General features: G+C 44.3%; 1 protein-coding gene across 1 annotated transcript; it reads left to right on the top strand.

The window, feature by feature from the left end:
- Positions 1 to 709: 709 nt before the first annotated feature.
- Positions 710 to 19,443, top strand: LMAN2 (lectin, mannose binding 2). Its single transcript, XM_079144643.1, has 8 exons — positions 710 to 1,098; positions 1,286 to 1,404; positions 11,304 to 11,421; positions 12,126 to 12,205; positions 12,386 to 12,547; positions 12,654 to 12,768; positions 16,169 to 16,288; positions 18,738 to 19,443. The coding sequence occupies exons 1-8, from the start codon at positions 903 to 905 to the stop codon at positions 18,896 to 18,898; spliced, it is 1,071 nt and encodes a 356-aa protein (XP_079000769.1). The 5' UTR covers positions 710 to 902; the 3' UTR covers positions 18,899 to 19,443.
- The last annotated feature ends 878 nt before the right edge of the window (positions 19,444 to 20,321 follow it).

The following is a 20,321-nucleotide window of genomic DNA, read 5'->3' as shown; positions in this document are numbered from 1 at the left end:
TCCAATATTTTCTTGAAAACGCGTCAATCGGGATTTCGGATGTGAATTTAAGAACCCTGACTTAGAAGCATTAGTAATTAAATAATTTATTTAACTAGTTTCAACCTCTTATCCACGGCAAGCTTTCCCAAACTTTTCGTGGCTGTTTCTTCCAAGATAGGGCATCATCATGGTTTGGATCCAGATGGGTTCAAACCATCACTAGGGTCCCTGGCCAAGACACAGGTCTGCTCCCTTGCTTCAACCCGACTGGACCTGCGGAGTCGGAGGCAGTGGAGGCCTTTAAACAGTGGAGAATTTTAAGTCTCTAAACGCCTGGAACTAGCTGGAACAGATAAAGTGAGAGTCGCCTTAAAGGCTTGCCGAAGGCTACTCAGTGAGTCCAAGGCATCAGGCCTGCTACCTCTATTTAGAGCTCACCTCCCCCAACAGCCCCTACTTCAAACTGGGAAAGAGCTTTTCCGAGAACTGACTAGCGGCAAGAGGCCAAGGGCGTCGAAGTGCTGCGGGTCCAGTTAGCGAAAGCAGCCGATAAAAACTACAAATTCCGCGATGCTCCGCTCGGAAGAAGCACGCGCACTTCCCGTCGGCTCAAACCATTTCTCTGCTCATTGGCTTACAAACCTAACGTGCTGCTCTATGATTGGCTGCAACTCTGTCGCGCGTGAGAACCCATTGCCGAGCCCGGCTAGCAGGTGCCTGGAACCTACAAGGTGATGGAACGGCACTCAACCAGGACAGGGGGCTGCCCATCTAATAAAGCTGCCGCCCCCTTGGCTGCGAGGCTTTGTTTTTTAACTCCCCGGTGACACTAGAGTTGGAGGGCTTCCAGCCGGATGCCATTAGATAGGACACCCGGAAGGCGGAAGTCCTAGGACGGAAGTGGCCGAGAGGAAAGGAGAATGGCGGCGGAGAGCTGGTTTTGGAGCTGGGGCTGGGGCCGGCGGTGCCCAGGGAGACCTGGGCTTCCTGGCCCCGGCCCTGGCCCCGTTACACTTCTACATCTTCTGCTGTTGCTGGCGTCAGTGGTTGCGGATATAACTGACGGCAACAGTGAACACCTCAAGCGGGAGCATTCACTTATTAAGCCCTACCAAGGTGAGGCCTGGGAAGGGAATGAGTGAAGGGTGAGGGCAAGACTGAACTGGGGTAGGGGAGGGCGTGCTCTTTTTTTTTTTTTTTTTTTTTTTTAAGGCGAGCCGTTCTGTGGGTTCCCTACCCTTCTCAGTACCAGTCCTGGCAGGGCCTCTTACGCACCCTTCTTTGCCCATTTCTCTGCCTGCAGGGGTTGGTTCCAGCTCCATGCCTCTCTGGGACTTCCAAGGCAGCACTATGCTTACGAGCCAGTACGTGCGTCTGACCCCTGATGAGCGTAGTAAAGAGGGCTCTATTTGGAACCACCAGGTGAGTGGTTCTGGAGAGGCTAGTCATATCGTTCAAGCCACTACTCCTTGCCTCTCCAAGCAGCCAAGTCCTGAACTTCGTTTGTAGGTGTGCCCTGCTCCTGCCTTGCCCATTTCTTCCCCATTTTGGTTATTTATACTCACCAGTGATAAAAAATAATGTATATCGAGTAGTTACTATGTGTCAGGAGCTGTGCTTGACACTTGACACTTATTTTATTTTTTCAAAAGCCATGCACAGTAAGAGATGTAATCTCCATTTTACTAAGAGTTGAAAGTGCCTAACCTGAAGTCTCATAGCCAGAGAATAGTGGAGCTTTCAGATTGTCTGAATTGAACCCCTTTTAATAGTGGGAAGAATGAAACAAACTGGATCATTATTGGGTATTTTTTCTGTGTGATAGGCACTGACCTTGTCAGACATGATTGCATTTAATTCTCAAACAGGCTGTTTGAAATAGATGGCTTTCTGTCTTTATGTAGAGGTAATGCAGCCAATAAATGGCAGAAACAGTAAACTGATCTGTCTGTTCTCTGAGCCCAGTAGTACACTTGGTACACATGACCCCCTTTCTTTTGGACAGTGGAGGAACCCCTCTGTATTCTTTTTTTTTTTTTTTTAATTATAGATGGACACAATACCTGTATTTTATTTATTCGTTTTTTTGTGGTGCAGAGAATCAAACCCAGTGCCTCACACATTGGAGGCAAGCGCTCTACCACTGAGCCACGATTCTAGTCTCACTCTGACATTTTTTTTTTTTTTTTTTTTTTTTGTGGTTCTAGGGATCGAACCCAGGGCCTCGTGCTTGACAGGCAAGCACTCTGCCAACTGAGCTATCTCCCCAGCCCTCATTCTGACATTCGTAAAGGCCTAGTCCCCTTCCCCATTGCTTGGTCAAGGGTCCTGTCATCAGTACTATGGAAAGTCTGGACTTGGGGGCAGTTTTAGTTTCTGTGACCTTTATTCTGGAGTTCAGGGAGCCTGAGGTATCACTGGCATGTCATATATGAGCAGTGGCCAAGATCAGGATAGTCTCCACACTGAGTAAGTCTAGGTTAGGAAAAGAGTGAAAAGGGAGTAATTTTGAGCTGGGTATAAACTTGGGAAGCAACCTGCTCCTACCCCAGCCTGCCTGATCCCACCCTTCCTGCAGCCCATACTGTTGGCTAGAGTCCTAGTTTTCTTCATCACTCTACTCTTTTGTCCCTTCTGGTTGACTTTCTTATTTAGTTCTGGGAGCCCACACTGTCCTTGTGTTACTTCATCTGCCTGTCCTCTCATTGCCTCCTCTCCTCCTGCTCGATGCCACTAAACTGCTGTTGGGGGCATCTGGGGTTACTTTCTTCAGTTTTTGCTCTGATCCTCAGAGCCTGGAGTCTCCTGGGAAGGAATAACTGTGCATTTTACAGTCTGACTCCCGGTGCCTGGCATCTCCAGTCGTTCTCTGTTGATTTCATTATAGCTTCTGGCTGCCTTCATGCCTCAGGACCTTTGCACTTGTTGTTCTTTCTGTCTGGGACACTGCCAACTGGTTCTTCTTGCCTGCTTGATTTCTTTTCATCTGTTAAGTCTCAGTTCAAATGCCACCCACTCAGAGAGCACTTCATTAACCACCTTATCTTCCACAAATCACATTTTGTCTTATTTTGCCCCAGCCCCAGTGCCAAAACCATCCCTCCGCTGCCATTCTCCTTTTCTCTCTGCCACTTCTGCCCTATGTCTTCCACCTTCCAGGTGTCCTATCTAAAGGCCTCTGACCAGAAGCCCTCCAACTCTAGTGTCACCAGGGAGTTAAGTCTTAGGGTTGTAGATTTTCACTATTTTTTTTTTTTTTTTTTTTTAATGATGCTGGGAATCAGACCTAGGGTCTTACTCATGCCAGACAAGCACTCTGCCACTAAGTTACACCCCTAGCCTGCTTAGTATTTAAAAATGATAATGTAGCCTTATATTTTTCATAAAAATGAGTTCTATATAGCATTAAGTTAAAAAAAAAAAAAAAAAAAAAAAGCAAGGTACAAATAGCACTAGAACTATTAGAAATTGGGTTTGGCTGCAAACAATAGACACATCCAGAACAGTGACTTAAGTTAGGGTTGTAGGTAGCTGATGGTTAGCATTTATCAGTGGTTTGGAGATATCACAGGACTGAGGGCGTTCTGCACTGATCTTTTTTATATTTTAATTTTTTTTTTAGTTGTAGATTGTTTGCTTATTTTGTGGTGCTGAGGATCGAACCCAGGGCCTTGCACTTGCTCTACCACTGAACCCCAGCCCCAGCCCCAGCCCTGTACTTATCTTTAATTAAATTTTCAGTCTAAAAATTACCTTGCCTTCCCTCACTTTCCTGTTTAGGTCCTGGGACCTTATCTGTTGGGCCCTGCTGATAGTCCATAAATGTTTGGAGTGCTTACTAAATTTCCAAAAGAAATTGCTTATAATTTTGTGTTCAGTTTTCTTTTTGTCTTCTTCACACTCCATCTGGGAGAGGTACTAAATTAGTATACACTCCCTGAGCTGCCTTCTGAACTGTGGCTTAGAGATAACTAGAACTCCAAGTGCCTGTTAGTTGGAACACAGGATTTGGGGAGGCTGAAGAGGCTGCCCAGGCCCCATCCTGAGGAAGTCTTGTGTGGAGGCTGGAGCAGTGGCCTTTAAACTTTTTTTTTCTGACATGCTAATCTGAAATTATACATCCCTTTTAAATTGTCTTATGTTTAACTATTGGCAAAGGGGAAGAGGGTGTAGCTAAGTAGGATAGTGCTTGCCTTGAAGCCCTGGATTTGGCTCCCAGCACCGCACCTCCCCACCACCCCCCAAAAATAAGAAGCAGCAGCAAAGGATAAAGTTTCCAGCAAACCTATTCAGTACTCTTAAATATTTAGTGGTATCTAAATATTGCTTCTTGGATGTTCACTTTTCTTTTAAGCAATATGAATAAACTTACATTATACCTCAATCTGTTTAAATTGAACTTGTATTTTCATGTCATTCCCCACACAGGATTTTATCTTCATACAATATATTTACTATTTGAAAATCTCTTATTCCTTATCCTTTCATAGTTCTTTGCAACTTCAAAATATGTGTTGTGAGTTAAATTTTTTAACTTTGTGAAGATTTAATATTTGTTTTAATATTTTCTTTGGGATTATTAGTTCATAATTGATCAAAATAAGTACAGTACACAATTTTCTATTTTTATTTTAGTGTGGAGGTAAAGTCTCACTGTGTTGCCCAGGCTGACCTCAAACTCCTGCGCTGAAGGATTCTACTGGCTTAGCCTCCAGTGTAACTGGGCCTGCAAGTGTGCACCACTGTGCCTGGATGCATTACACAGTTTTTGAATATCTATCATACAGAAGTAGAAATTTATTGAAATACATGTCAATGAGATGTTGTCTTCCTAGTCTCACCTGTCTGGATAGATACTAGTGGAAAAATGAGACAGGCTTCAATACCACTTCACTTTTTTTTTTTTTTTTATTTAATGTGAATTCTGAAAAACTGTTCACTTAAATAGTAGATAGAGTTGGTGTGTTGGTATAAGGGGGCCATTCAATATTTTGAACTTCTTTTAGTTTGTAAACCCCAAATTGTGTCATGAGTGATCTTCTATCAGGATTATCAGTGATGTGTCATCTGACAATTAGATTGCATCTGCCTTCCACCTTGTTAGAAGCAAAGATGGAGAAACTACCTGACTGTAAAATTGTCTGTTCCTGCCAGGTGATTCTGGTTTTATTGGTGTTAAAATTTCTGAGCTTTCAACTGGGTGCGGTGGCACATACCTGCAATCGCAGCAACTTGGAAGGCTAAGGTGAGAGGATCACAAGTTCAAAGCCAGCCTCAGCAACTTAGCAAGACCTTGTCTCTAAATAAAAAATAAAAAGTGGTTAAGTACCCTTGGGTTCAATCCCTAGCACCACAAAACAACTACAACAAAAATACATTATGCATACATACACATATTTATATGACATAGACAACATAAGCCTCTGAAGAATTTGAAGGAGGTTAGGTGTGGATTTTGAAGCTGTTTTTTTTATACCAGGGATTGAATCCAGGGCCTTGTGCATGCAAGACAAGCACTCTACCAGCTGAGCCATATCCCTAACCCTGCATTATATATTTTTAATGTCCTTATATATCTATATGTTGTTTATATCATATATACATATATATATATATATTTTTCCCCCTCCCTCTCTGCAGTCTTTAATCTGGGGTACGTGGAGACTTTCTAAGGCTTGGATAGTTTTGTCGGAATCAGTTTCCAGGTTCTCCATTTCCATATATGAATTTTCCTGAAGCTGACTTCCCTGCCAGCATGCCTGGAAGAGGAATATAGATTTTTCTTTCCCTCTTCCCTTTTTCAGTTGCTCTTCTATTCCAGTGCACACCTCACCAAACTGGGGTCTTTCCTTAGTGCATTGTCCCCAGATGCAGAGAACTCCTAGGCCCAGATGGTTTGAAATGTGGTTTCTAGGTTGACTTTTGCATATGTGTTATATGTTTTTAATTTTTTTCAAATGTCTGAGGATGTTTTGGTAATCTTTTAAAGGTTTAAATTATTGCTATCTAGTGTAATTGCATCATGGTCAAGAATTTCAGTCCTTTGAAGGTCTATTAGGAGTTGGGCATGGTCTCTCCAGTGCTCAGGGTTCTGAGAAATATTTTGTGCATGCTTGGAAAGAATGTGGATTCTCTGCTTACAAAGTGTACCACGTGGTTTAGGTCTTTTAAGTCAGGTTTGCTGATTGAGTTAAAACCTTTTATATCCTTCCTGACTTTTTTTCTGTTCATTTTTATCAGTAACTAAGGGAGGCTTAAAAAAGTTGGAAATAGTGTGATAGGTTAATAAATAAGAGATTTTCAAGCATTAATATATGAGGATAAAATTCTGTGTGGGAGTGACATGAAAATATCCCTTATTAATAATTTCCCTTATTAATATTCTATTAGCAGTGATTCTGTCAGTTTCTGTTTTTTATATTTTGAGGTCAAATTAGGCATATACAGAAACAGATTTTTTGTGTTTTCAAGTAAATGATATCTTTTGTCATTAAGAGTCTCCTTTTAAAGTTTGTTATACAGTTTTTATCCTTCTGTGTCTGGCTTATTTAACAACATAATTTCTTCAAAGTTCTTTTGGTTTTAGTATGTATCAGTACTGCATTCCTTCTTATGGGTGAGTAATATTTCCGTGAACCACATTTTGTGAATCCATTCATCTGTTGATGGTCACTGGATTGTTCCCTCTTTTTGACTCTTGTGAATAGTGCTGCTGTGAACATTGGTGAATTGACGTCTCAGTCTCTCTTGGTTCTTCTGGGTAAAGAAGAAGTAGAATTAGCAGGTTGTATGGTAATTCTGTTTTTAACTTTTTAAAAAAATATACTGATTATTGAACCCAGGGATGCTTTACCACTGAGCTATACCTCCAGCCCTTTTTAAAATTTTTATTTTGAAACAGGGTATCAAAAAAAAAAAAAAAAAAAGAAACAGGGTATCACTGAGTTGCTGAGGGTCTTGCTAAATTGCTAAGGATGGCCTCAAACTTGCTTGCAGTCCTCCTGCCTCACCTTACCCAAATTGTTGGGATTACAGGCATGTACCACCACCCCTGGCTAACTCTTAAATTTAGATATTTGATCATTTAGTTACCTTTTAATTTTAACCTTTTATTTTGAATTAGTTGTAGATTCATATGCCATTGTAAGAAATAGTATAGAAAGGTCCTATGTGCCCTTATGTTTTATTTTTTAATCTAACATTTAGTTCATTTACATATAATTACCTATACACTTGAGTTTAATCTCCTGTCTTACTATTTCCATTTTTTTTTAAACTGGTGCATTGTGGTTGTACATAATGGTGGGATTTTTTGTTAAACATTTATACATGCACACAATATAATATAATTTGGTTGTTGAAGTTTACCTTCTATTAGTATCACTTAAACACTATTCATTATTCTCAGGTTTGATTTCTTTAGCATTAATTTTTATTATTCTGTTTTCCTATTTTTATTAGCTTGAAAGTGGCATGCTCTTATCTCAATTTTATAGTGGTTATTAATAGAGTTTAAAGTATATGTTTGTGTTTTACCAAAGTCTTAAGAGTAATGTGTATTTTAGCCTCCTCCTTTGCATAATGCAAGGATCTTGAGACACTTTAAACTCTTTACTCTATTGCCATCATTTATTTTAATGCCTTCTGTTTTAAATTGTACAACACATTGTTTTATGCAAATATTTATGTAGATTTTTTTACCTTCATATTTTTTCTTTATTGTTCTTCATTCCTGAATCTCTGACTTTACATTTGGATTATTTTCCATCTTCACAAAGAATGAAAGATAGTATGAATCCACTGATAGTGAATTCTTTTAATTTTTTTGTTTGTCCAAAAATGTCTAAATTTCCTTTTCATCCTTTTTTAAAAATTTTTTTTAGTTGTAGATGAATAAATACCTTTATTTTATTTATTTTGATGTGGTGCTGAGGATCAACCCAGTACCTCACACATGCTAGAAGCTCTCTACCACTGAGCCACAACCCCAGCCACCCTCTTTGATTCTTAATGGGTACATTTGCTAAGTATAGAATCCTACAGTGGCTATTACTTCCTTTCTTTTCCAAATGTAATCCATCTGTTGTCTTCTTGCTCCCATTGTTTCTGTTGAGAAATCAGGTATCAGGCCAACTGTTACTGCTTTGAAAGTATGTTTTCTTTTCTTTCTTTTTTTTTTTTTTATACCTCTGATTGCTTTTTAGATGGTTTGTTTTTGTTTTCTCTAACCCTCCCTCCCTTATTTATTTATTTAATAAAATGTATTTATTTATTTGTCTCTGTCTCTGTACGTGTGTTTGTGTCTAGGTATGGTGTGTTAATCTGTTGCCTGTTACTATAATGAAATACATGAGGCTGAATAACTTTCATAAAGAAAAAAGGTTTTTTTTTTAGTTTGTTGTTTAAGAGCCTGAAAGTCCAAATAGCATGATGCTGACTATGGCAAGGGCTCCATTGGCTACATGACTTCAGTACAAATGGCATCACTGCTGGAATACCTATGAAAGGGAGAGATGACATGCAGAGACCTGAAGAAGCCATTATTGAATCTACCAAGGACCAGCTAAAAGATCCCACCACCTCTTAATTATCACCATACTGAAGATCAGGCTGCTAATAATGGACTTTTAAGGGATATACTCAAATGTTATCTAAAACATAGCATATGGTTTTTATTCATCTCCTTCAGTTTGTAGAATTTTTAAAGTTTGTGATGTGATGTCTTCGAATCAGTTTTAGTAAGTGCTTAAACATCTCTTTATTCCTGTGTACCATTCTCTGGTGTCTCATTCTGTGACTTCAGTTTTATGTAAGTTAGACTCTCTCACTCTTTTATTTCTTTTACCACAATTCTATATCTGCTATTCTTAGTTCTCCCTGCTTTCATTCTGGATATTTTTATCCACTGACCTTGAGTTCACTGATTCTCCCCTTTAACTATTTTTAATCTGTTGTTGAACTTGCCCATTGTGTTATTGTATTCACAGTTTTTTTAGTGTGAGTTTTTAAAATATTCAGTTACCTGCCAAAATTCCCAATCTTGTCTTTTTTATCTCTTTGAACATAGTACATGAGTTATTTGAAAGTCCAGTATTTAGACTTATTAGCTTCTTTTCTTTTTCTTTCTCTGTCTGGTTTTTATTCATATCTTGTCACTTTGTATACCAACCAGTTTTTTATGATTGTATGCCAGACATTGCACTTGTATAATTATAGAAAAATTTGAGGCCTGAGTTACCTTAGTCTAAATTCCAGGGGTGGAGAGGATTCAAAACTGAGCTGAATCCCCGAGGGCCTTTCTAATGTACTCTCAATTTTGGGTTTCAGTCTTTGTGCAAACCCCACTCAGAGCAAGGCCTCCACAGTCCTCAGACTCCTTGAGAGCCAGTTCTCGTCACCTCCTAGTCACTCCCTTCACATTCTGCAGATGTTCCCAAACTAGTGAACTGTCCAAAGCAAGAAAGACTCTGAAGTTTTATACTCCTTGTGAGCTGCCATGTGGGTTCTGATTAATTCCATGTTTTGGGGGGGCCAGGCTCTTGTTTGTGTTTCTGGTGCCCCAAGATGAAACATTGAATCTAGCGAATTGATGAATGAACAAACTAGATTGCCTACATTGAGACACACTGTTTCTGATTTTTTGATTTGAGTATTTCCTGGTTATGGAAGCAATGTTCATTGTATAATATTCAAACATAGAAAGTAAACATTCCCCCCAGTTCTATCACTAATATCAGTTCATGTTTTACTTTTTTATTTCATAACCCTCCCCACAGGACCAGATCATTGATACTGTTTGCAGGAACTCCAGGACTCTCGCATGTTAGGCAAATGCTCTACCTACATTCCCAGCCTCTTTTTTTAGTATCTTTGATATCTTTAGGTGATGAGTACTACTGGAGTCTCCCTTGTTCTATTAAAAAGCTGTAGCCAAGGGGCTGGAGTTGTGGCTCAGTGGTAGAGTGCGTGTCTCACATTGGGGAGGCACTGGGTTCAAACCTCAGCACCACATGAAATATGAATAAAATAAACATACTGTGTCCATCTACAACTAAAAATATTATTAAAAAAAAGAAAAAAGCTGTAACCAAATTGCCCCTAAGAAAACCGGATCATTTACAGTCATGCTAGTTGTTTGAGAATGTTTGTTTCTATGCATCCTCGTCAACATTAGATAAAATTTTTTTTAGATGTTGAAAGACCTTTATTTTATTCATTTATTTATATGTGGTGCTGAGACTTGAACTCAGTGCCTCACACATGCTAGGCAGGTGTTCTACCACTGAGCCCCAACCCCAGCCTGAGATAATAATGTTTTTAATAGCTGCCAATCAGTAGGTTAATCATATCTTGTTTTAGTTTGCCTTTCTGATTTTTTTTAAATCATGTGCTTATATACACGTTTGACTTCTGCAGTTTTTCCTGCTCATAGTAGTTGTTGACATCTTAGTTTTCACAAGCAGCTTCTTGATGCATAAGGCCAGCCATTTGCCTTGCTGTAGACAGTGCTCAGCTCTATACTTGATGTCCATGGCTGTCAGAGAGCATCTGCTTCTCTCACATGATGGCTAAGAGGCCCCAGAGCACCTCCCTGATCAGCCTCCAGCACTGGTACTGGTACCTCGTTTAAGCTGGGCCTAGTTGGCAGGAGGTGTCCTGACCAGGAATTAGGCTTTAGAGTCCTTTGGGCACTGATTCAGCCTGATTTTCCTTACTTTGGAAGGTTGGTTAGAACAGAAGACTGGCGGGGTGGGGGCGGTAGAGTAGGAGAAAGGAGTTGATGTAATTTATGTTAAAGACCTGAAGGCCATAGGATATATAGAAGAGAGAGCAGAAGTTTTGGGGTCAAATAGAGCTGGGTATGTATCAGGACTGTTCTCACATCTGTTGTAGATGAGTTGTTTTGTCCCATTATGTGTTTTTGTTTATTTAAAATATCTGACTCAAATAGGGGTAGTAACACTTCTTCAAGATCCCAGGGTAGGCACAGTGGGGACGGAGGTGAAACAGTCTAGGAGATTTGGCTGGTGTGGAGACCAGGGTGTGAAAAGGCCTGGCAGGGCCTCAGGCAGCCTTGGGACACTGCATGGCCTACCTCTTCTCAACTGGGGGCCCAGCAATCCCTTCTCTTTCTACTGAACATGCTTGGGAATCCAGGGTCAGTGACATTTGTGACCCTGCCTTTTAGCTCTGTGTCTGTAAGTGCCTAGTCTTAGTAGAAGCAAGAAGATAATTCTGTGGGGCAAGGTTTGTACAAAGTTGTTTGAAAATCCTGGGGACCTCTGAGCTAGCAGTGCTCTCTTCTTCCCACCCCCATTCAGCCTTGCTTCCTCAAGGACTGGGAGATGCACGTCCACTTCAAAGTCCACGGCACAGGGAAGAAGAATCTCCATGGAGATGGTATCGCTTTGTGGTACACCCGGGACCGCCTTGTACCAGGTAGAGCAGTACTTGCTCATGTGACCCCACTAAGCCCTGGAGGGTGGGGCCCCTATGGCTGCTGGCCCACTAGGGAGGTCAGGGTGGGCAAGGCAAGAAGTTAACTGGGCTTCTGGGGCCAAGGGTCTTCTACTCTGCACAATCCTGTTAGGAATCTGCTCCTACTTGGAGATAAAGCCCTACTCTTCTGGAAGGAGGGCCTCTTAGGGAAAGAAGAGGAACAGCTGGTCCTGTAGCTCAGTGCTGTACCCCCCAGTGGCCTGGTTTAACCATTCTCCCATTTTAAAGGGTTGTGTTTTTTGTAACTATTAGAATATGAAGACCATCCAGTAGAGACTGTATGTGAACCTCAAGGCTATAAATGTTTCCTGTGTGGCCATTTATAGAAAATGTGCTGCCATGATTTGAGAGGGTCCTTTGTGTCTTCATCCATTTTTCCTAGACTGGGTAACCCCTTGACACCTCACAGCACATGGTCAGGTGGCTGTCCCCTTATAGTTCAGGTTTCAAACCTGCGTCCCCTTTACTATATATTTGAGTCCCTCCTTTCCCCCCCACCTCAGCTTTATCTTTAGGAATTCCCTTGTCTCCTGCATGAATGACCAGTGGTTGGGCTATCCCACCCCTTACCCACATTGCCTTTGAACTACCCATGGGACATCTCCAGTTTCTCCCATTGTGTGAGTATCTCCTTATAATTCCAGGGCCTGTGTTTGGAAGCAAAGACAACTTCCACGGCTTAGCCATCTTTCTGGACACATACCCCAATGATGAGACCACTGAGGTAGGGCCCTGCTCTCCTGTGGAGCAGGAAAGCAAGGACTAGGCAGTTGGCTAGAGGGTGGGGACTGGAATTTCTCCCTGGTCCTATAACAAAGCAGCCTCCAGGGGTTGAGATGGTGGGCGTGCCTGCTTCCTCCTGCAGAATGGGATAGTAGTGTAGTAACCTGGGTCTTGTTCCCAGCGTGTGTTCCCGTACATCTCGGTGATGGTGAACAATGGCTCCCTGTCCTACGACCATAGCAAAGATGGACGCTGGACTGAGCTGGCGGGTTGCACTGCTGATTTCCGCAACCGGGACCATGATACCTTCCTGGCTGTGCGCTACTCCCGGGGCCGTCTGACGGTGAGCAGATGTGAGGGAGGAGGCTTACTGGGCCTTTGCTGGTAGAGGCTGGGGGAAGTGGCCAGCTGGGGCCTGCAGGTGTGTTTGACATGCTGGCTGGCCATAGGTGATGACTGACTTGGAGGACAAGAACGAGTGGAAAAATTGCATTGATATCACGGGAGTGCGCCTGCCCACTGGCTACTACTTTGGAGCGTCAGCTGGCACTGGAGACCTGTCTGGTGAGTGGGTTGACGGAGGAGCCCACCATTCTCAGCCGGAGTCTTCCCTGGTCTGTTGGAACCTTTTGACGTAGTTGATCACCTTCTTTGATTTCCACACTTACCATCTTCCTCTTCCCACTATCTATAAATGCTGGTGTGCCCATGGCTTAGTCTTTGGGCAATCCATTAGCAATGTTTATCTTTAGGAGATAGACTTGAATCTAGACACTGTATACTTCCAAATTTCTATCTCCAACCCTACATAAGCAGTAGCCAGTGTCCACTCAGCTGCCCATCTGAGCCCTAACATACCCACAACTCAAGGCCATACCTTGCCCGTCAAGATGTAAATGACTCCTCTGACCTTCTAGTTGCTTAGGCCAAAAACCCTGGTGTTATCTGGACTCTTCTTTTTCTTCCACGTGCAACCTCCAATGTATTGGTAAATTCATTGCATGGCACAGTCCCAGCGTAGTCTACCGGGCTCCTCCCCAACCCTGCAACATCTGATTCAGGGCTTACTTCTCACCCAGCTTAAGGTGTTCCTTGGACACACCAATGTCCTCCTGCTTCTGGCTTTTGACTTGCTGTCTGACCTTCATCTTCTTAGAGACTTGCTTCAATGTCACCACCTTGGTGGTGTCTTTCTGGATTCCCTCATTAGAATTTGCACTTACTCCTTCAGTCCCCAGCACACTCCCTAGGCTTTACCCTTCTTCATAGCATTTACTGTCTTTGAGTCAGTCATATAGTTGATTTTATTGTGTGTACACACACACACACACACACATACATACATACGTACATACACACACATACTCACACACATTCACTCACTCCATGAAGTCAGGGATATGTCTTGTTTGCCGGCAATGGGTGTTCAGTAAGCATTTTGATGCCTCTGGCCTTTGTGGACCTTGCCAGGTCACCAGGCCCTGGTGACACTTAATGGTGGCCCTCAGCTGTGATTCTCTTTTCCTGAATGCTCAGAAGGCATCAAATCAGGGCTAGTTCCTGCTGACCAGAACTGGGACATGATGTGGTGATCTGACAAAGAGTTTATTTATCTTCAGGATAAACATTTTCAGGGCCTGCAACCTTTTCACTTACCAGAGACCACCCCCCCCCACAACCCCACCCGTCTCCAGAGAACTACATGGGTCCACTTAGTCCCAGCATGTCCTTTGTTTTGTTTTAAAGTTGTGTTTTTGCTTTTTTTTTTTTTTTTTTTCTGGTACTGGAGATCAAACCTAGGGCTTTGTGCATGGCAAGCGCTCTACCACTGAACTACATCCCCAGGCCTTTTTATTTTGAGATAGAGTCTTAAGTTGCCTATGCTGGCCTCAAATTTGTAATCCTTCTGCTTCAGCCTCCCAAGTAGCTGGGATTATAGGTATGCACCACCATGCCTGCTACTTTAAACTTTTTTTTTCTGGGTGGTGTGCCAGGGATTGAACTCATGGGTACTCCACCACTGAGCCACCTCCTCAGCCCAATTTATATTTTATTTACAGACAGGGTCTCCCTGAATTGCTTAGTGTCTCACTTTTGCTGAGGCTGGCTTTGAACTCATGATCCTCCTGCCTTAGCCTCCAGAGCTGCTGGGATTATAGGAGTATATCACCTGGCTGCTTTAAACTTTTTAATAGAGGAGGGTCAGTGTATACCCCAAAGAGGTGATTGATCTAATAAGCCCCTTGTTCCTATCTTCTAGCTTTACTAACTTATGACCAGTCTCATTTCATTGATGGAGCCACCATAACCTTTTCTGCATCTTCTCCCCTGGGTTACCTGATAAGTGTTTCTGCCTGGGTCTACAGAGGTTTTGTTTTCATTTTTGTTTTTTGTGTATCTGGGGATTAAACCCAGGGTCTTGCACATTCTAGACAAGTGCTCTGCCACTGAACTACATCCTCAGTCCTTTCTTTGAGACAGGTTTTACTAAGTTGCCTAGGTTAACCTTGAACTTGTGATTCTCCTGCCTCAGCTTCCCAAGTAGCTGGAATTGTAGAGGTATGTCACTGTACTCACTTTGCAAGTGGTTCTTGATGGGACCAGAACCAGATCCGTGGCAGGTGGATGCTCTCCAAGGCTGGAGAGACCCAGTAAAGAGTGGTGGAAATGGCAAAATGCCAAAAGTGGTAGTGTCTGTGGGTTACTTGGAGAGTTGTTGATACCAGGTATCCTGTGGGCAATCCGATGATATAGTCTTTGGTAGGAAATGATCTTTTCATTTTTTTATATAAACAAGACCCTGGGAATTTCAGAACTGAGGGATTTTCCCAAGATTACAAACAGGAAGGGGCAGGACTCAGGTGGGAACTAGAGTCTGACTTCAAAATTGATCTTTCCCCTTAGCTACTCACTGCCTCCAGGGACTGTGCATACTTGTCAGGTGCCTCTCATCCTGCCTGATCTAGCTGCCACGGCCTTGCTCTGTAGGTTCTCCCTTCTCATGATCCCAGAGATTGTCCCTGTAAAAAAGGCCTTTCTTAGCTGGGCTCAGGTACCTCAGTGAGTTGGGAAGTTAAGACAGGAGGGTTACAAGTTCCAGGCCAATCACAGCAACTTAGCGTGAACCTGTCTCAAGGGAAAAAAGGGGTCAGGTGGCTAGAGTTGTTATTCAGTGTTAGAGGGCCCTTGCATTCAGTCCCCAGTACTGTCCCTCCTGCTCCCCAAATAAAAGACCTTTCCTCAGATTTTAGCGAGTTTGCTGAGCTTACAGTTAGAGTTAGGCAGGTGGGGCGTCATACTGTGGCTCTGAGGCTCAAGCCCTCACCCCCACTAAAATGGGTGAGCTGTTACTGTCAAGTGGTGGTCCTTTCTTGCTCATGCTGGTTGGACCATTGCCTTTCCCAAGTTTCCTCAGGTGCAATTGCTCAGTGTGTGTTGGGGTTGGCCCTTAGCTGGATGCTGCCTGCCCTCAGGAGGATCAGCTTCTCTGCCAGCCCTTATCTGGTTCCTGTTTTAAATATATACCTTCTGCCTTGCATTGTGTCTTCCATGTGATATATGTGTTCTCATTTACTTGCTATGGTGCCCACCCATGATGGATTATTACTCCTGTTTCACAGAAGAGGAAACTGAGCCTCAAAGAGGGCCTCATACCTGTAGACATAAAGCTCTTTTGTCTTCACCCTGCCTCCTCTTCCTTGGTTTCTCTTCATTTCTTTCGTGCTTGGTATTGAAACCAGGGCCTTGTGCTTGCTGAACACATACTCTATTACTAACTATACGCTCAGCCCCTGGAATACTGCCTGCCTGGGCGGTTGGTGGTAGGTAGGGAGAAAACAGGCCCAGCCATAGGCTGGAGCAGTGCTCTCCATGTCAGGGACAGCAGCTTCTCTTTGAGGAGGGCCTTGGGCAATGGCTGTGAGGCTGGCTCTATGCCATCACAGGCTCATTTTTGATCCTACAGACAATCATGACATCATCTCTATCAAGTTGTTCCAACTGATGGTAGAGCACACGCCTGATGAGGAAAATATCGACTGGACTAAGATCGAACCTGGTGTTAACTTCCTCAAGTCACCTAAAGGTATGTGCACCCACTCTTCCTGCTGGAGCTCTCTGCCCTTCCTGGTCTAGTTCTGACTGCGGTCTGGGCTCTTGATCAGCCCTGTCCCTGGTGAGTGGTGTTGGCCGGTCCTGCCTGGAATTCCTGGAGGCCAGGAGCTTGGGTCCAGTGAGCTCTGTTGAGTTTTTAAGTAAATGATTGAGGCAGGAAAGACAGTCCAACTATGAGGGTTCCTCCATGTATGTTTATTGTTGAGGCAGCAGCCAGTGATCAGTACACCCAGAGCACATGTGTTCACTCCTATCTGTGCTGGGCGCTGGGGGCAATGGCCATTAAAGTCAAGGGGCTGAAGGGACTGAAACCCGTAGGTTTCCTCAGCTAGAAAGAGGACAAGGCAAGATTGGAACTTGGGTTTTTGCAAAACTCCAAAGTCTGGGTTCTTCTCATGGCATGAATTCTGCTGCATGGAGTGAATGTCATGGTTGGAGGAATGAGGCACCTCTACCCCATTCCACCTCCAGGTCCCAGGACCCTGTGGGCCGGTGGGTGATGGAGTTGCATCAAGCAGGCCTGAGCCCAACCCCTTGTCTTTCTGGTATTTTAGGAGAAGACAGAGTCCAATATTTTAGATGACATACCTCCCTCTCTCTCTCTCTCTCTCTCTCTCTCTCTCTCTCTCTCTCTCTCTCTCTCTCTCTCTCTCTCTCTCTCTCTCTCTCTCTCTCTCTCCCCCTCCCCCTCTCTCTCTCTCCCCCTCCCTCCCTCTCCCCCCTCCCCCTCTCTCTCTCTCTCTCTCTTTGCCCCCCTCCCTCCCTCCCTCTGTCTCTCTCTCTCTCTCTCAATCTCTCTCTCTCCCCCTACCTACCTCCCTCCTCCCTCCCCCTCTCCCCCTCCCCCTCTTCCTCTCCCCCCTCTCTCTCTTTTTTTTTTTTTCCTCTTTTCTTCAGTATTGGGGATTTAACCCAAGAGCCTTGGCATGTTCTGCCACTGAGTTACATCCCCAACCATTTTGATTTTTGATACATGGTCTCACTAAATTGCTGAGGGTGACCTCGAACTTGAGATCCTCCTGCTTCAGCCTCCTAGATGGATGAGATTACAGATGTATTCCACCATGCCCAGCAACATTTCACCTTTTTTTTTTCTTCTGATACTGGGGATTGAACCCAGGGATGCTTTACCACTGAGCTACATTCCCAGCCTTTTAAAAAATTTTTTGAGACAGGATCTCACTAAATTGCCGAGACTGGCCTCAAACTTGTAATCCTCCTGCCTCAGCCTCCCAAGTCATAGGGATTATAGTTGTGTACCACTACACCCCACTAACATCTTGCCTTTTAAAGATTCACATTGCTTTTAAATATTTTAGGGATGGAACACATCCAGCTACAGACCATCATCTGGTTAGAGGAGAAGAATCCTGACTGCTGAGTACTTTCAGAGACACTACCTGCTTTGCCCCATTTAACATCCCTAAGTTTGCAGCAAAGCAGGGATTAACTTGTTTTCAGACATGTTGATCCACTTATTCCTTTGGCAGATATTTCAAAGCTTCCTTCTGTGCCTAGCTCTATCAGGCAGGCCCTGCCACTGGGGCTCAGTTAGCAGCTGAGGCAGAGAAGGGACCAGGGAGGACTGGGAGCTCCAAAACTGAGCTGCTTGTCAGGAAAGCACCATCTCTCAGGCTTCTGTGGTTCAGCCAGTGACCATTGTCATCACTGTGCAGGGGCAAAGAGGCTGGGGTCAGACTGTGCAGAACAGGAGGCTACAGATTTACTCATAGCTGGCATTCTGTCAAATGAGCAGCATGAACACAGCTGAGAGGCCAGACTTGAATCTGAGGCTTGGTGGGAAAAGGCCTGTGTAGACCCCATGGTGTGGAGGAGGCCAAATGGCAGAAATAGGCTCTGTCTTGATCCCAGCTCCTCCACTCAGCCTAGTCACAGGAAAGTCATTTCCTTCTCTCAGCTTTGAAAAGGGAGATCATAGGTGCCACCTTTTAGGGCCGTCAGAATCTGTGAGATACCACATGTGACAAGGCGTGGCACCCAGTAGGGTCCATTGACAGTGGCACGCAGAAGAGTGGTGTGCCCTGAGAGGGTTGCAGGGTGGGGTGGGTGCTCAGGACCTACAGGCCAGCCGAGGAGGTCACTGAGAGCTATGGGTAGGGGCAGTCTTTGGTCAGAGCTGTTTCTCCAGATGGGGAGGGGGATTCTCACATTATTACAACATGGAGGAATTGGGGCCTTATAAAGTAGATTCCTGGGCCTCGCTGTACAGAATCAAGTTTTCAGAGGGAGCCCAGAAATCTTTGGTTTTCACTGAGGTCCCATGTGTAGGGTGGGCGGTGGTGGCCCTGGTGCTAGGACTGTGGCTTTATGTGGTCCTATTAGTCCTGTTTCCTGGAGCCCAACCTAGGGCAGGCCCCTGCCTCTTTGCCTGTTCACCTCCCCCTTTTCTTCTCCCTCAGACAATGTGGACGACCCCACGGGGAACTTCCGCAGCGGGCCCCTGACGGGATGGAGGGTGTTCCTGCTGCTGCTGTGCGCACTCCTGGGCATCATCGTCTGTGCCGTGGTGGGTGCTGTGGTGTTTCAGAAGCGCCAGGAGAGGAACAAGCGTTTCTACTGAGCACCTGGCTTGGCAGGGAAGAACCTGACCATTGGCCCAGGCACTGATGTGAACTCTTTTTTTTTTTTTTTTTTTTTTTTTTTACTGGGATTGTAAAAGAAAAATAAGACGACATTATTTCGTAACCGTTTCAAAGAAATGATTAATAGTATTTTCATACATTTTGCTTCTTGCCCAGCAGGGACAGGTGGCAGGCCCGGGATTGGGGTGTAGCAACTCCACAGCTGGAGACAAGCCTCTTGCCCTGGGGTGGCATCTTAGGAGCAGGCGTTTCTGTACCTGGAGCAGAGCTGAGGCCCTGTAGGTGGCCGTTGAACACTGGAGGGCCCCCTAGGCTACATTGGGGTGGCTCCTGAGGACCCAGAGCAGTGGTTTTGTTCTAAGGTGTGTGTTTTGTGTGGAGACAGACAAGGCCCAAATTGGAGAACTTGGGCCTTCCCATTCTCCTGAGCTTCTCAAGGCAGACCTCATGCAAGGCTGGAGGAGCAGTTGGGTGGGGCCCAGAGTGTGACTATTTGCTAAATAAAGTGGAATAGCCAACCTCAGCTGCGTGACGCCCTCAGGGCTTGCTTTTCTTTTTCTTCTGATAACTTCCAGCTGGCCACTGCTTTGCAGCTCTCAGCCTTTGCCACCTCCCGCACTCCAGGTGAAAGGATGGGGTAGGGAAGACTTAGGGTACTATGCAGAGGGTACTGCCTCAACCCAGGCTCCGAGGCTAGGCCAGGGCAGGTGGTAGGACGCAGTGACAGTCTAGGAGGCCTGGTTGACCTGGAGGGACTGGTGGGGTCAGGAGGACAGGTTTGGGTCAGTGGTATTCCCTTTGGTTTCCATAAGGGAATAAAGATAACAGTGGAAGGAAGCCAGCTGCTGAAGGGAGAGCATCCCCGTGTGTCACCTTTCATGGTCACCTCCACCCAGGTCACGGCCTGCTGCATTGTGTCCCTGCCCAGTCCAAATCTGTCCCCAAAGAGTCCTTACCAGTTCTATCTCTTGTCTTTATCATCTCTTTCCCACTCACAGTTCAGTAACATTTGGATCTTCCCGTCTCACACACAAAAAAAGCAAACCCTGTCTTCCTGTCATAGTCCTGCTTTTTGTGGTCAGCATTGTCAAATAGGTTCTTGTTTTTTTAGTTGTTGATAGACCTTTTTATTTTTATTTATTTATATGCGGTGCTGAGAATCGAACCCAGTGCCTCACACATGCTAGGTGAGTGCTCTACCACTGAGCCACAACCCCAGCCCTCAAATAGGTTCTTATTGCAAAAAATATAGGCAGTGTAGAAGCCAGTGAAGCAAATAAGAATTATTCTCCCCTCAACCTTTCACTGTCATTCTCCAGAGCTCTGCACTGATCTATAAACTGTAGCAGTGTCCTTGCTATTTCCTGTGTGTGGTAACCTCCTGTTTCACTGGTTAGGTGT

The sequence above is a fragment of the Sciurus vulgaris genome (genome assembly GCF_902686455.1).
Source record: "Sciurus vulgaris genome assembly, chromosome: 6".
Lineage (NCBI taxonomy): Eukaryota > Metazoa > Chordata > Mammalia > Rodentia > Sciuridae > Sciurus > Sciurus vulgaris.
This window is presented reverse-complemented; position numbering and strand designations above follow the sequence as displayed.

Bases quoted from the DNA above. Each gene is read 5' to 3' on its own strand.
- LMAN2 (XM_079144643.1), top strand. From the start codon at position 903: ATGGCGGCGGAGAGCTGGTTTTGGAGCTGGGGCTGGGGCCGGCGGTGC. The intron at 1,099-1,285 runs GTGAGGCCTGGG...CTCTGCCTGCAG, and splicing joins ACTTATTAAGCCCTACCAAG to GGGTTGGTTCCAGCTCCATG. The intron at 1,405-11,303 runs GTGAGTGGTTCT...ACCCCCATTCAG, and splicing joins GCTCTATTTGGAACCACCAG to CCTTGCTTCCTCAAGGACTG.